Source organism: Triplophysa rosa, linkage group LG3, assembly GCF_024868665.1.
Source record: "Triplophysa rosa linkage group LG3, Trosa_1v2, whole genome shotgun sequence".
Taxonomy (NCBI): Eukaryota; Metazoa; Chordata; class Actinopteri; order Cypriniformes; family Nemacheilidae; genus Triplophysa; species Triplophysa rosa.
This window is the reverse complement of record NC_079892.1, coordinates 4,876,623-4,892,326: the sequence shown is the minus strand read 5'-3', so window position 1 is coordinate 4,892,326 and position 15,704 is coordinate 4,876,623. Positions and strand designations below refer to the sequence as shown.

General features: G+C 40.4%; 1 protein-coding gene across 1 annotated transcript; it reads right to left on the bottom strand.

Moving 5' to 3' along the window:
• Nucleotides 1-8,233: 8,233 nt before the first annotated feature.
• LOC130551925 (aminopeptidase N) lies at nt 8,234-15,310 on the bottom strand. The gene is made up of 20 exons (XM_057329958.1): nt 14,787-15,310; nt 14,305-14,447; nt 13,185-13,321; nt 12,879-13,005; nt 12,648-12,802; nt 12,439-12,552; nt 11,725-11,868; nt 11,568-11,633; nt 11,427-11,492; nt 10,886-11,058; nt 10,709-10,785; nt 10,422-10,555; nt 10,283-10,338; nt 9,690-9,837; nt 9,520-9,611; nt 9,330-9,440; nt 9,068-9,235; nt 8,790-8,930; nt 8,592-8,673; nt 8,234-8,413 (listed from the first exon to the last, which is right to left on the bottom strand). The coding sequence occupies exons 1-20, from the start codon at nt 15,308-15,310 to the stop codon at nt 8,261-8,263; spliced, it is 2,811 nt and encodes a 936-aa protein (XP_057185941.1). The 3' UTR covers nt 8,234-8,260.
• Nucleotides 15,311-15,704: the final 394 nt, after the last annotated feature.

The window sequence follows — 15,704 nt, the reverse complement described above, 5'->3', positions numbered from 1 at the left end:
CCGCATACGGTTCATGTCCGGCATCTTTTAGCGCTGGGAAGGCTCCATATATCAGTTTCAAACGATCTCCAAATCCAGCATTATATCCACCGTTTATATAACATTCATCACCCAAATGCAGTGAACAAACAAACCTGAACTTCGCGAACGTATACCCTGCACACAAATGAAAGTGACGTCTGCGCATGCTCCTTCTCCTGCTCTCCTTGCTGCCGCGTGGGCGTGCCGCGTTCTTTTCCGGGAGAATTGTTCAATAAGGGACTAAGAAAAATAGTTACGAAACAGTTTTATATGTTCGAAAAAAACGTGCCGAAGCCTGTACGGTCGCTGGGGGAGTGTATAGAGTACAGAAATACTACGTAATACGCCCAACTCGTTTTTTGACAAGTTGACCATGTTAAGCATGAGAAGACAGCACGTTTAACATTGTAAAGAAGTCAGAATGCATGACACATCGTTGCAGCACCCCTTTAATGCTCACAGTTTAGAATAAACAGAAATACAGGTATATACTTACTGTGAAATGTTAACTAATAAAAGAGTGGTCTCCATAGCCTATTGTAAGAGGTCTGCATTGCTAAACCAAAAGTCTTTTGCTGCATGTTCTCTTAATGTGTTTCCTTCATTCTTTATATTAACTGTAATTGTTTTTCATTTGCAAATGTTTATACATTCTTTTCATTCCTGTCGTGATAATGGTGAAAGGGGGAGGTTCTGGAAGAATTTTTGGTGTTAACAAGTGTCATAATAGCCCCTTAATGGAAAATTTAAGAGAAAAGTGGATAAATTCTAGTGTTGCGAGAACCATAATACATAGTAATAAACAATGCTCCACCACCACAGCATCCACATGTGATAAAGAAGCTAGGAACACCGCTTTCTTGTTTATAAAAATGTACAGCAGCGGTAGTCACAAACATCAACTGTCTTCACTGTCACAAAGATTCACTGTCTTGTCTCTGCTTGTTCCCCTCTCTCTCCCTCTTCTGTGTTTCAGGAGGAAAGGGTCGATCTGTCCCGGGTTCCTGTGGAGTATCATGAGTTGAGAGCGGTCTTCAGCAACTCTCGAGCCTCGTCCCTGCCTCCCCACCGGCCCTATGATTGTGCCATCGACCTTCTCTCCGGCTCTTCTCCACCTCGAGGACGGCTGTTCTCCTTGGCTGCTCCTGAACGAGCGGCCATGGAGAAATATTTGAACGAATCTCTCGCAGCCGGTATCATTCGTCCCTCCTCATCTCCGGCTGGGGCGGGGTTCTTCTTTGTGAAGAAGAAGGATGGTTCGCTTCATCCTTGCATTGATTACAGAGGTCTGAACGCCATAACGGTTAAGAATCGCTATCCATTACCCCTTATGGCTTCAGCCTTTGAACTCTTGCAGGAAGCAAAGTTCTTCACAAAGTTGGATCTTCGCAATGCTTACCACCTGGTCCGGATTAGAGAGGGGGACGAATGGAAAACAGCCTTTAACACTCCCACCGGGCATTTTGAGTATTTAGTCCTTCCTTTTGGGCTATCTAATGCTCCGGCTGTTTTCCAGGCACTTGTTAACGATGTTCTTCGTGACATGATTGACAGATTCGTCTTTGTGTATCTGGATGATATCCTCATATTCTCTTCTTCCCTCCAGATGCACGTCCGTCATGTCAAACAAGTGCTCTAACGGTTGCTTGAGAACCAGCTGTATGGCAAGGTGGAGAAGTGCGAGTTCCACGCCCGGTCGGTTTAGTTCTTGGGTCACTTCATCTCGGAGAGAGGAGTTCGCATGGATCCTGCGAAGGTCAGGGCCGTTTCCGACTGGCCGACACCTGTCTCCCGGAAAGTGGTCCAACAGTTCCTGGGTTTCAGCAATTTTTATCGGCGATTCATCAGGAACTTTGGGCAGGTGGCGGCTCCCCTCTCAGCATTGACCTCCACTAGGAACAGATTTGAGTGGTCAGCGGTTGCTCAGGCTGCGTTTGACGAACTTAAGAACAGGTTTGTCACCGCACCTGTTCTGGTCACCCTTGATCCCACTCGTCAGTTCGTGGTGGAGGTTGATGCCTCGGAGGTTGGGGTCGCAGCGGTCCTCTCCCAGGTTAGTTCGCACGATCTGAAATGACATCCCTGTGCGTACTTCTCTCACCGTTTGTCCCCTGCAGAGCGAAACTACGATGTCGGCAATCGGGAGTTGTTGGCAGTGCAGTTGGCTCTGGGAGAGTGGCGTCACTGGCTGGAGGGCGCTACCGTTCCCTTTATTGTGTGGACCGACCATAGGAACCTGGAATACATTCGGTCTGCGAAACGACTGAATGCCAGGCAGGCTCGTTGGGCACTATTCTTTGGACGTTTCGACTTTAGCTTGTCTTACCGGCCAGGCTCCAAAAATGGTAAACCCGACGCGCTGTCTCGATGCTTCACCCCAGCAGGTGATCCGCCCGCTCCTCCTGACACTATCCTCCCTGAGGGTCGGGTGGTGGGGGCGATTACTTGGGGAATCGAGCAGCGCATTAAGCGAGCTTTGGTCGAGGTCGAAACGCCCCGAGAATGACCCTCGGGTCTGCTCTTTGTTCCTGGGTCGGTCTGCACGGCGGTCCTTTGGTGGGGCCACTCTTCCAGGCTCACCTGCCATTCAGGTGTCGGGAGATCTCTGGCTGCCATCCGCCAGCGGTTTTGGTGGCCAGCCATGAAGGAAGACATTCACCGGTTCGTGGGGGCGTGTCCGGTCTGCGCGCAAAATAAGTCTTCCAATGCGCCTCCCGTTGGTTTGTTACGTCCGCTACCTGTCCCCTCCCGCCCTTGGTCCCATATTGCCCTGGACTTCGTGGTTGGTCTCCCGACGTCCAGTGGCAATACGGTGGTCTTAACCGTGGTGGACCGCTTCTCTAAAGCGGCCCATTTCATCGGCCTCCCCAAACTCCCTTCAGCTAAAGAGACGGCCCAGGTTTTGGTGGACCAGGTCCTCCGTATCCACGGTCTTCCTGAGAAGGTGGTTTCGGACAGGGGTCCTCAATTTGTCTCCCAATTTTGGAGGGAATTCTGTCGACAGATTGGTGCGTCCGCCGGCCTGTCGTCCGGATTCCATCCCCAAACCAACGGGCAGACCGAGCGCGCCAACCAGGACCTGGGTAGGATGCTCCGATGCATGGCTGCTCACAATCCTTCCACCTGGAGCCAGCAGCTGACCTGGGTTGAGTATGCTCACAACTCGTTGCCGGTATCGGCGACCGGGCTGTCTCCATTCATGTGTTGTCTAGGGTACCAACCCCCTGTGTTTTCTTCCCGGGCTATCGAAGCGACGGTCCCCTCTGTCCAAGCCTTTATCCAGCGCTGTCGACGCACCTGGAAAAGGGCCAGGGCAGCGCTAGTCCGGTCCCGGGATCGCACCAAGCGCACCGCCGACCGTCACCGCCGGCGGGCCCCTGGGTACATATGTGGGCAACGAGTTTGGCTTTCTACCAAGGACCTCCCTTTGCGGGTCCCGGCCCGCAAATTGGCACCCAGGTTCATTGGACCGTTCCCCATCTTCAAGGTCATCAGCCCGGTGGCGGTCAAGCTTCGATTGTCTAATCCCTTCTGTCGTAATCATCCTGTTTTTCATGTCTCTAGAGTCAAACCTGTTTTGTGTTCCCCCACATGCCCCCTGTTTCCTCCCCCATTCCCCTCCCCCCACCCTTGATCATTGAAGGCGCTCCTGCTTTCAAGGTCAAGCGGATCTTGGACTCTAGACGCCATGGCCGGGGATTCCAGTACCTAGTGCACTGGGAGGGTTCTAATATGACACACCTGAATCAACTCACCAGGTGTATTAATTATGGAGACATTCACAACATTTTGGGAGAAGGCTAATGAGTTCAGTTGTGTATACTTTTCCCATATCTGATTTACTTATTATAAGCAAAATATGTAATTACATTATTATCTGATTAATCGATTAATCGAAAAAATAATCGCCCAACTAATCAATTATCAAAATAATCGTTAGTTGCAGCCCTATAATTAGAGTAGTGAGGTTATGGAATTCCTTACCTACAAACATCCGAAGCACTGACAGATACAGTTTTCTTAATTAATCTTACGCATTGGCTACTATCAGAACAAATATGCAACTAGGGCTGAAACGATTCCTCGAGTAACTCGAGTTATTCGAATACAAAAAATCATCGAGGCAATTTTTGTTGCCTCGAAGCCTCGTTTAATCCATTTAACTACAGTACACACGGAGCACTGCGTTTCCCCACGGACCGTTATTACTGACGCACAGCCCGCTAAAATCTATTCATGTTACAGGGCTCTCAAGTCTCATGCGTTCACCGTGAGACACACGCATTTTAGTATGTTCACACGCTCACACGTGTTTCTCATGCTGATAAATAACTGATAGCTTATAGGGCTGTGACGGTTGCCGTAACAACCGCACCACAGCGATGGTAAAGTGCCATGACGGTGGAGAACTGCCACCGGCGGTAGTGCACGTCACAATGACAAATATAGGTGTAATAAATATGAGAGTTGCGATAACGATTGCTAGTTGTAGCCTTTCAGTTGTGGATGGTTTTATTTAAAAGATTTTAAATTAACAGAAATTATTGGCATACGTTTCCGTTGGTGCGTTCGAGCGCAGGCCTGCACGGCAAAACCCAGGTTATTCTGCGGCTTCTGCAATGGATCTTATTGTGAAATGAACAGATACGTAAAATCAAAACTGGCTATGACCCGCTTGCTTAGTGTCGGAGCGCGCGCAGGTTTTGCCGCGGTTGCGGAGAGACATCTATTCATTTGCGCTCCTGTGCACATCTTCTGAACGCGCATTTAGTGCAGCTGTACACATTTTAATCTGGACAATGTCAACAAGTAAGTTTCACATCAACGAGTCGGAAAAAGTAAAGTTTTTATGGCAATCTGAATAGGAAAGCCAATGTAGGTTTAAACAGTTTGTTTCAAATGGAATTGTTAAGGACTGTAAGGGTTAATACGCCACTGACTGAAGTTACTGCAACAAGAGCTTTTTTATTTAGTATTTAGCTTTCTTATATCATTTAAGTTTTCATTATTTACTGATGTTTATTTAAATGTTTTATATGCTGTAGTGTGCCGTTTCACTGATGGATTTGCGCGTTAAACATTGACGGATGTTTCATCCTCATTTATTTCAGATATCATATTTCAATTATTTAACAATTTCAAGTATTTAAATAAGGTCTATATTTCTCTTCCACTCGTCATGTGGTTGCTACACGCAAATATAATAATATAAATATTATTTATATAAATAATATATATTTCTCAACCACCGCACCACCGCGGTCGATTTGTCTATTACCACCGCGGTGGAAAAAAACTGCCACCGTCACAGCCCTAATAGCTTATTGAAATGGTGAACTGATATTTTACTTAGTTTTAGTCTATTTTACGAGTGAAACTTGTTTTCCGGCTGCATTGAGTCCATCAAACTAGATGCGGACTAGTGGACACCGAATCCTGTTAAAACACATTTCATCTGTCTGGTCTGCGTGTCTGAGTGAATGAACTGCACAGTTTAACATGCTACACGCGTGATGCTCATGAATTTGTCTGCGTCTGCGCTGAATGAGGACATGAACTTCACCTCCAGAGTTGCGCTGAGAGTTTATTTCACAAACATGTTATTGTTTGAGTGAAGAAACAGACATACTAAAAAATAAGCGTCTTCTGACAACCTGCCAAAATAAAAGTCATAGGCTATTGTTTGAAATTATTATTTCCATTTTTATTCATGTTTCTTATTTATATATTTGTATTATATTGCATTTTGAATTTAATATGGCAATGGAATGTACTAAATGGGTTTAGTTTTCACAGATATTAATGTATGCTATTTCAGCAATAAAAACTAATTGTTCTAAAAAGGAAACAAATTAGTTGTTTTACTCATTTTAAGAGACCTGTCTTATTTTCTCTTGTATAATTAGTATTGCTTTTTAATAAAGAAAAAGTACTTATTATCCGAATACCCGATTAATCGATGGAAAAATCAGTAGAATACTCGATTAGTAAAAGAATCGATAGCTGCAGCCCTATATGCAACCACTATAATGACTGTTGTAAGTCCCGTGTTTTTTTATATACCGTTTTAATTAATCTTACATATCTGGATACATGTATTGTGATGTTCTGGTGTATATGTAATATTGCATGTTATTTTATTTGTTTACCTGCCCAGGGACAGCAGATGTAAATTAGCTATTAGCTAACTCTGGTGCAATTACTTTTAATTGTGCATTGTCCCTGTAAAAATAAACAAGTAAAGAGAGCAAGGTTTACCAGAGGCAGGTAAGCTAGTGACCAAGTATGACACTTCTATATCACAAAATTGTATCACCAGGTGCACGTCACACCACGCGCACACACACAGAAGCTGTGTCCCAATTCGGGGGCTACAACCTTCTGAGGTCGCGGACTTAAAATCGAGGATTTGAAAAGTACAAGAACCGAACTGAATTGAATTAGGATTTCCTAATTGCGTCACCTGCTTATGTTGCGTGGCGACAGCAGCAGGCCACAGCAGTGACGTTTCAGACTTTTTTAAACAAATACGGAGCCAGAAAAAATATATTTTATTTTAGAGAATATGACACATTTATGTAGATTAAAACAGCCCATCAGTATATTAAATTAACCAACCTTAGAAATTTAAAACACAATAATGCACCAATAATGTTAATGAACAACATCATATATAATATTAAAACACTGAAATGGACCGTTTTTGTGAATTACATACTTTTATTTAACTAAAGTTTTGAATGATTATTTAAAATTTTCAAGCCGTTACAGGCGCGCAATGAATCTCTGGATACCCAAGGCTATGAAGGATACATTCATTCTCTCCTTACAAACCCATGGAAATAAGGTCGCATTTTGGGGCAACCTTTGAATCGGGACAGCTTTACCAGCCTTCAGTCGCGCTGCTGTGACGCAATCGGTCTTAAAATGCAGCCTTCAAAGCACGCAGCCCCCGAATTGGGTCACAGCCATAGTAGGGCCAAGCATCAAGCCACAGAACTCCATGAGATAAGGACCACCACGCAAAGCTAGCTGCCTGCCATGCATCAAGGCTGGCCATTTAATCAAACCTGTACGGAAGCAGGATTTTATGCCCGGAAAGGACGGCCCTCGGACAAGGCGCACAGCGATACACAGGCACACAAGAATGCCCGAACGTTCCCGTATTATACGTTCCGGGGAGACATGTGATTGGACGAACCGTGCAACAAGCGCGGGAACTAGTTAATAGGCAACCCAGCTGTTCGTCCCACTACACATGGAACGATAATAGCCTTCGAGATTGATTTCACGTCGGAATGTTAATTGAAGCTGCACAAACTTTAATGTGGAGATGTTGGAGCGGGTATAAAAGTTAGCAATGGATTTGTGACATGGAATGAAAAGAAAAACAGATTTTTTTTAGTGTTTATGTTTATGCTTATATAAAATAAGGTTTGACTTTAAAATATGTTAATGTTGGCTACGTGCATGTGACAAAACTAAAATCTCAAAATATTTTCTTTTCAGAAATCTTCCAAACAGAATTAAGTGAGGTCTACACCTTATCAGTGACATTCCGTTCATATGATTTGTACAATACAGGTAAAACCTAAAGAGGATTCGTTGCCTAAGCCTTAATTTCCCTTCTGAATGAAATACAGTGGCCAAAATGATTAGAACAATAGTATTTTCACCAGCTAAAAATGATATTAAGTCAGTTATTTCGATCTTTTGCTGTGTATCAGGAAATCAGTTTACATTTCCAAACATTCATTTTGTCATTAATTGTAATAATAATCCAGTGAGATCTTTGTTTGCACAATGAGTCTGACAACAGCCAGTGCTTCACGCAGAGATCTGTTCTTATCATCAACCAGTCTGTCTGGAATGACATGAAGAAACAACAAACTGAAACAGACTAAATCCAGAACCCACTTGCAAAGGTACCTGAAATGATCCCGCTTATACCACGCTTATTGAACGTGTATTTGACTTAATTATTAAGAGAGAGAGCGGTGATCAAACTGACTGAAACTCCAAACTGTTTTAATGCACAGTTTCCAGCCAATCAGAATCGAGTATCCAGACAAACCATGTTATAAACAACACCATTAATCTACATTATTGAAATGCATAAACTATTTATTGAGCTATTTACAACCAACAAATAGTTTTCTTCATATATACAAATAAAGAGCATTTTTACTTAAATTAAAGTAGTAATTAATGCTAATGTCACTTAGAGTATTTGTTGCGTTTAAGCAGTTTCAGCCACAAGCCAGTCTGTGATTTCTCTCTGGTTTTCAGACACCCATTTTATATTGGCTTTTGTGGTCTCGATGGCCTGCTGCAGAGCTGCTGTCGCCGATCCAAAACCCATCTCTGAATGATCACTCTGAAACTCCAGGAGCTTTTCACACGCGTGAGAGGTTAGAAATACAGAAATGAATTAGACGGGTCGCTTGTTAGAGTTTAACATACACCATGACATGTAAGAGTTAATCAATTCAATTAGTACAATATTATGGCATAAATTAACAAGTAAATAAATGATTTTAATGTGTACTGTTGGAAGAACACACACACACCTGCTTAAGTTGGGATTCAGATGAAAATGTTTTTGTTATGCCATTTATGAGGCTGGCAAAGTTAAATGAACCCACGCCATACCTAAGCAGAGAAATCAGGTTCATCCTGTTCATCAGAACTGTATTCCACATACAGTCTTGTATTCAACACACATTTATATACTGTATGTTAAGTTTATTCCATTCCATTCAACTCACTCTGTGAACATGTATTCCCAGTTCTTTCGAACAAAGTCCCAGGCCAAAATCTGACCATCCGGATTATTTGCAATATACACAATAACAGATGTTGCATCCTGTTTTCGGATTTTTGATGCATCAAGTGTGTATCCAAGATACCTTTATAAAAATAAGAATAATGTCTTTGTAAATGCATCTGTACAGTATTTGTACAGCGGTTAGTAATCTTTGAACTGGGATCCAAATCCAGAAATAATCAATATGGTCACATACTGTAAATAAAAGATCATGCAAACCTTTCTAAAAGTACGCGATTTTTCGTGCAAGCCAGGGCACTCATGAGTTTATCAGCCTCAATGGCGATGGTGGCGTCTTTAAACATCTGCCAGCCAAAGTCCCACTCTTTAGTCCCACCTGCAGCGATGGCACAGCAGTACGCTGTAGACCTCAAGTTCGGATGAATCCTTCAAAACACATTTATGAATTAGATCTATGATAAAACATGCACAACTGCACTTCCTAAACCTTAAGATTCTTTCTATAGATGGGTAGACGTACGGGTTATGCTCCGGTTTATCCATCCACTGACTGTACCAGCCTGAGGTGAGACTTTGACAATCCTGCACACCGGTACTGCAGGCAATTCTAATCGCATTAACCTGGTTGTACCTACAGAAAATCATATGTGAATCATTTATTAAAACATCATTTTTCATGACATACAAATGCTAATTCGTTCATAACTTACTGGTCTGTATGCCCAGGTGGTACATGTGACCAATCCTCAGTTATATTTTTAAAATGTGCAAAAAGGGGGATCACTTGTTTCCTGAGGTAGTTCTACAACAACAACAACAAAATGCATTAGGATATACAATCAAAAATCGTAGACTTTAAAAAAATGTATTGTGGACAGACCTGTAAAAGTCCATAGACATCAGTCTGTGTAAACATGAGGTTGAAATAATCCAGGTTGTTGAGCGCAGACTCCCATGGCATATATTCTTTTTCTTGAAATAAGTATTTTGTAGATCTAAGCGCTAAAGTGACAGGAACTATCTTAGCCCTGGAAAAAAGTATAATAAATAAATAAAATACCATACATGCTCATGATTGAGAAAGGAATGTGCACTATAGTAGATTATTATATAAATTCTACCCCCATTGAAAGGGATAATTCACCCAAAAATGAGAATTTTGTCATCATTTACTCCCACTCTTGTCATTTCAAACTTTCTTTCAAGACATTCTTTCTTTCACATAACACAAAAGAAGATATTTGGAAGAATGTTGGTAACCAAACAGCGCAGTCCCATTCACCTCTTATATGGACACAAAACCAATGCAAGTCAATAAGTACCGCCATCGTTTGGTTACCAAAATATCTACTTTTGTGTTTTTAGACGAATGAAAGTCATACAGGTTTGAAATAAAAGGAGGGTGAGTAAATGATGACAGAATATTCATTTCTGGATGACCTGTCACTTTAATTGTATTGTAGGTTTTTCTACCTTGCGAGGTTAAAAGCATCATCCACTATCTGAGCCCTGTTAATAACTGGGATGACCTGTGAAAAAGGGAAAAAATGATGAGCTAACAAAGCTGTGCAATCCATCACAAGTGAGTTTTCTATGTTTGTATTGTACAGACCTCATGATTCTCATTAAGTTGACTCAGCAGACGCTCCCAGTTCATATGATCATAGTTGACTCTGTAATATCCAGTGACGTTCAGATTGACCAGAACCCACTCATTTCCAGCCATCTTCATTTCACTGTAAAAAGCTGCATAGAAAACGATTTATTCATATATTTAAAATGCTTCAGGTGCTTTTCCGTATATTCAGAGCCTCTACAATAAGATTATGAATTGATTTTTAAACAAATTATGCTATTAAAAATGATACACGTTTTTGTAATATAATTTTGACTTCATACCAGTTTTTACCAAAAGCCAAATCCGTGACTGCTCCGCTCCCACCTTCATCCAGTTGATAGGCACAATCCATTCATAACTATAAAGATCATCAAGAGAACACAGTATTGAAGGTATTATGATATTGAAGACATTATTCTTAGTAGCTAAGATAGCTTTGAAAATGAGCTCAGGCCTACTTGAATGGAGATGGCCTCTCTACTCTGGATTCAGGATCCAGAAGGAAGTGTTCTTGAGACACCTGACCTGTGCCAGTGTCCACCGTGATCACCGGGAAGCCCATCTGAAGAACCCAGCGGTCCATGATGCCTTCGACACTTAAGGGAAGAACTAGTCCAGTCTTATCAACTGCCTATTGATGATGTTTATTGAGAGAGTTATTATTGATTGTGGTGACACCACTAGAGGGCAGTACTGACAAAATTTCTATATGGAACCTACAAAAGTCATTCTTATATTAAAGGGTTCATCCCAAAATAAACCCTCATAATGTTAAAAACCTGTATGTGACACCTTGTTTCTGTGGAAAACAAAGGAAGATATTTTGAGAAATGTCTCATTGGGCCAACGTTGTTTCCTTACCAACATTCGTCCAAATGTCATACACGTTTGGAACAACATGAGGATGAGTGATGAGTGAACGATTCCTTCAAATATTAAAATATTGGTTAAATAATAGTCGAATTGAACTTGGGTTTAAAGATCGTTGATGTAACTCACAGATTGAAGGAGGTCCCACAGGTCTTCACCTATTGTGTTTTGATAGGCAAACCTGGTGAGATATGTCTTTTGGGAAAAAAGTAAATTAGCTACTTTCTGACGAAATATCAGATGGATAAGATTGTATTATAAAAAACTCACATTAAGTCCTTGGACAAACACAGGCTCGGTGAGAAAGTCTGACAACATTCTCAGAACTGACGCCCCCTATAGATAAAAGACAACACAAGTTTGTCCTCATTCCAGTTACTGAATAAATGTGTTTTATACAAATCAAAAAGTATCACAAATGTCTAACCTTGCTGTAAGAGATGGCATCAAACTGCTCACTGATCTGCTCTGGTTTTATAATGTCTTCTTCTTTAGAGGACAGGGGGTGTGAGGAGGCCAGAGCATCCACGGCAAAAACACGATGAACATCTTTGAGGATGATCAGATCTTTCTGAGAGAATGGTAAGAGAGATGGGCTCAAAACACATATCCCAAGCCACCAAAATGAAAAAACACAACATCTACATTACATTTACATTTAGGCCGTGAATCGATCAGCATGGCTCTCAATGTTTTTGTGATAAAGAGAAACAGCTATTTCCTTGCTGAAAAAGAACCCAAATAGAAATCTAATGGTTGCAAATACCAGTATAAACCATCAGCTGTTCACCATTAAAACCATGAAATGACTATGTAGTGTGTTTTAAGACTTTTCCAATAGGATTTAATGGTGTTTTTATTGGTTCCGATACCATCCCATCAAGAAAATCCAACACATTACCAATAAACCATTATTCCATTAAAACCAAAACAATTTCCATTATAACCATTAAATCAACTACAATTTGTGTTATGGTTTCTGGGTTTTTTTCCCTTTTTTTCAATTTATGGCTATTAATTTCTTTAACTTTACCAGCAATTGGCAATAGTGACAAAAAGTTAATTTTGCACCCCAAATGCATTGCAGAAGCTGTTGTAAAATCTATTCGACAAGTGATGTTATTTATTCATAAACACTCACCACATTCCAGGATGGTTCGGCAAAATCTGCACCGAGATATGACACGTAGGAGGCAAAACCTTCATTCAGCCAAACTTCATTCCACCATCGCAGAGTCACAAGGTTGCCAAACCACTGACCGAAACCACAGACAAACCATAATATCAATGTTAACAGTGTTTAGAGGACAAATGAAACCCTTTTATATACATACTATACATATCATATACCATGTGAGCCAGTTCATGAGCTATGATGGTGGCTATTCTCTCCTTGTTTGCATTTGAAGAGATGAGAGGATCATACAGAAGGTTTGTCTCTCTGTAGGTCACCAGGCCCCAGTTCTCCATCGCACCAAAATAAAAATCAGGTAGTGCAATCTGGTCTTCACAGAGGATATTATTCATATTTAACATCCGGACAAATAAAATCTCTTCATGTTCATAGATGTTTCAACATACCTGATTTAGATAGTGGATACGGTACGTTATAATATCTTTCGAAAAACTTGAGAATGGGCCCTGTTTTATTCAAGGCGTAATCACCATGACCATCAGCGATGGCTTTGTCACGAGCCCATATCCGTATCTGTTCAGCAAACACAATAAAAGTCATGAACTACGGGCAAATATGCTTCAAGGTGCATTTTGTGGTCAATAAATGTGAGATTTTTATCTTGTCATACATCATACAGCACATATGAAAGTTGTATTGGTCATTATGGCTGTAAACATTTGTTAGATATGAATGGCAGTTGATGGCTATACCAAAGTGTCGTTCGCTGATGTGATGTTTGTGTAGTCACCGCTGACAACCAGCGCCAGCAGATAAGAGGACATTTTCTTCGTCGGCTCGAATGTTGTTACTGTAACAGCTTGGCCATCAAGAATAGTGTCCACTTTCTCTACATGTAAAAGATACATTACAGCACCATGTGTACTTTTTGAGTTGTTTATTTCTTTCTTTCATTTATTTATTTAACCAACTAAAATTAACACTGTATATGTGTTAAAGAATTCAAAGGAGAAAAGTCCTACACTTTAACAGTGTCAAGGTTTGACCTGACAAAGATTTCAACACAACCTCGTAGTAATTTGTAACTTTTTTTAAGAGTTGGCTAATTTTTACACATTTTTATTCCTAGCAGGGATATTGTGTTTAACTAAAACTACTAAACATTAATGGTAATGGAAAACAAATAGCTATTATTTAATATTATTCAATACAATATTAGATTGCGAAAAACTTAAATTATACAAAAATTATTATCTTGTTATTAATATTACATATAAATTAATTCTATGAATTAATACAATATATCAATCACTTCATAATAACTTATTTTTAAAATGGTTAATTTTTCAAAAATTTTATAAAATGAACTATATTTAATAAATAATAAAAGACTAAACCAAAACTTACATAAATTAATTAGCAGTGTAAAAATAAATAAATTAATAATAAACTGACAAAAGCGCATAACAAAATAGCTAAAAATTAAACTTAAATGAACATTAAAAATAAATTGATAAGATAAATATAGATAAATAAAAATAAAGATAAATTTTTATTATAAAATGGTATTATTTGTTTTATTTATTACTTTATTATATTAATAATATGATTTAAAAATATTAGTACAACTACAATAAAACAAAAAACTAAAAGAATTTAGGTTGTATGTTTTAGTCGACAGGTTTAGATTTAAGGGTGAGACTTCATTATTGTTTTCTTTCTAATCCACGTACAGTTTTGTATAATTCACATTATATGCATTTATATAAATTAGCCACCTTGTAAAATAGTTACAAATACAAATACAAATTCTTGTGAGATATTTCCTTTACATCAGTATAGCTATGAATCTGTTTGTGTGGCAGAACTGACCAATTTCCATTCCATTAGACAGGGCCACGGTTCCTCTGGCATGAATGAGAGTGATGTAGAAAACAGCTCTCATCGCAGGTTCATCAAAACATGGAAAGGTCTTGCGGGCGTGCGTGGGATGCATCTGACTGGTGGCGGTAATCCTGCATAAAATATTAGAATTATACGTACAGTAAGGATTGAATGTATAGTTGAATTATAAGTATGCCGTTTTAGGGAAACAAGTTGTTTATTTTCCACCAACAAGCAATGAAACGTGTCAGAGCATATAACATGTGTGAGAATATGTTATGTAACCCCATGTGTACACAAAAACTTCCAGTAAGTAATCTTTCACTTTTATGTCATGGTGCAAAGATTACAGACATAAATCTATTGAGACGCTCATCAAACAAACACGTGACACCCAATGGCCTTGATAGCTGATTTGTTTCTCCCATCTGCCATCCAAGAGTTATAACACTTAAAATGACCGGACTTACTTTTTTTCTCCGTTCTCATAATACTCGCTCCTGTAGAACCCAGCCAGGTCATCTGCAAGTTCACCCACGAATTCTGAGTAAATCACATAATATTCTCCTACACTTAGTTTGCCTTTTAATTGTATGACAAGGTACTGCGTTGTCTTCTGCATCCAGGTCTTCTGAATCAAAGGTGGCGCTGTGTTACCAAGCGTAGAGAGTTTAGCCAGACATCCATCTTCTGAGGTCAGATTGAGTTTATTGGAGTGAATGAGGATGAGATCCGTCTCCCTTGTGCATTTAAAGACCACACTTGACTTTCCAGTGAAGACAAACAGGCCGTCTATGTTGGGTTGGAGTCTGGGCCACAGACTGATGTTGTAGTGGTCTGGAACCAGAGCGTCTGGGAGACGGTACTGGTCCCATGGCTCAGCAGGCGGGTCTGTAGACGGGAGAAGCTGAACCGTCCACAATCCAACGATGGTGGCAACCGACGCAACCCCCAGAAGAGTGCATCCAATGCACATTGGGCTGAAATGGATCATGTTTAGATCAGATTCACCACAGGTCAGCGGAGATCACCATTGCGAAGAGGATTTTATTGAAATCTTCCCACCTTCTCTCCTCCCCGACAATAATGGCTGATCCATTAACGTAGATACTAGCCAGTGAAAGAATTTGGTAACCTGATAAGTGCTCTGAGATCATTTATTATCATGGCACGTACCTTGACATGTAAATGCAGCCATTACTCTTAAACAGAATGTGCTGCTGAGAATCGTGGGAAGATGTTCGCGTTTTTGGTGCGAAAAACAAACACAGCGAGGTTGTTCAGGTTCATGTGGATTTACGTTGGGTGTATTGTTAATAGACATAGTCAGTGCAGGTTGTCATTTCAGATTTATCACCGATGTTAAAGGGATACTTCAACCAAAAATG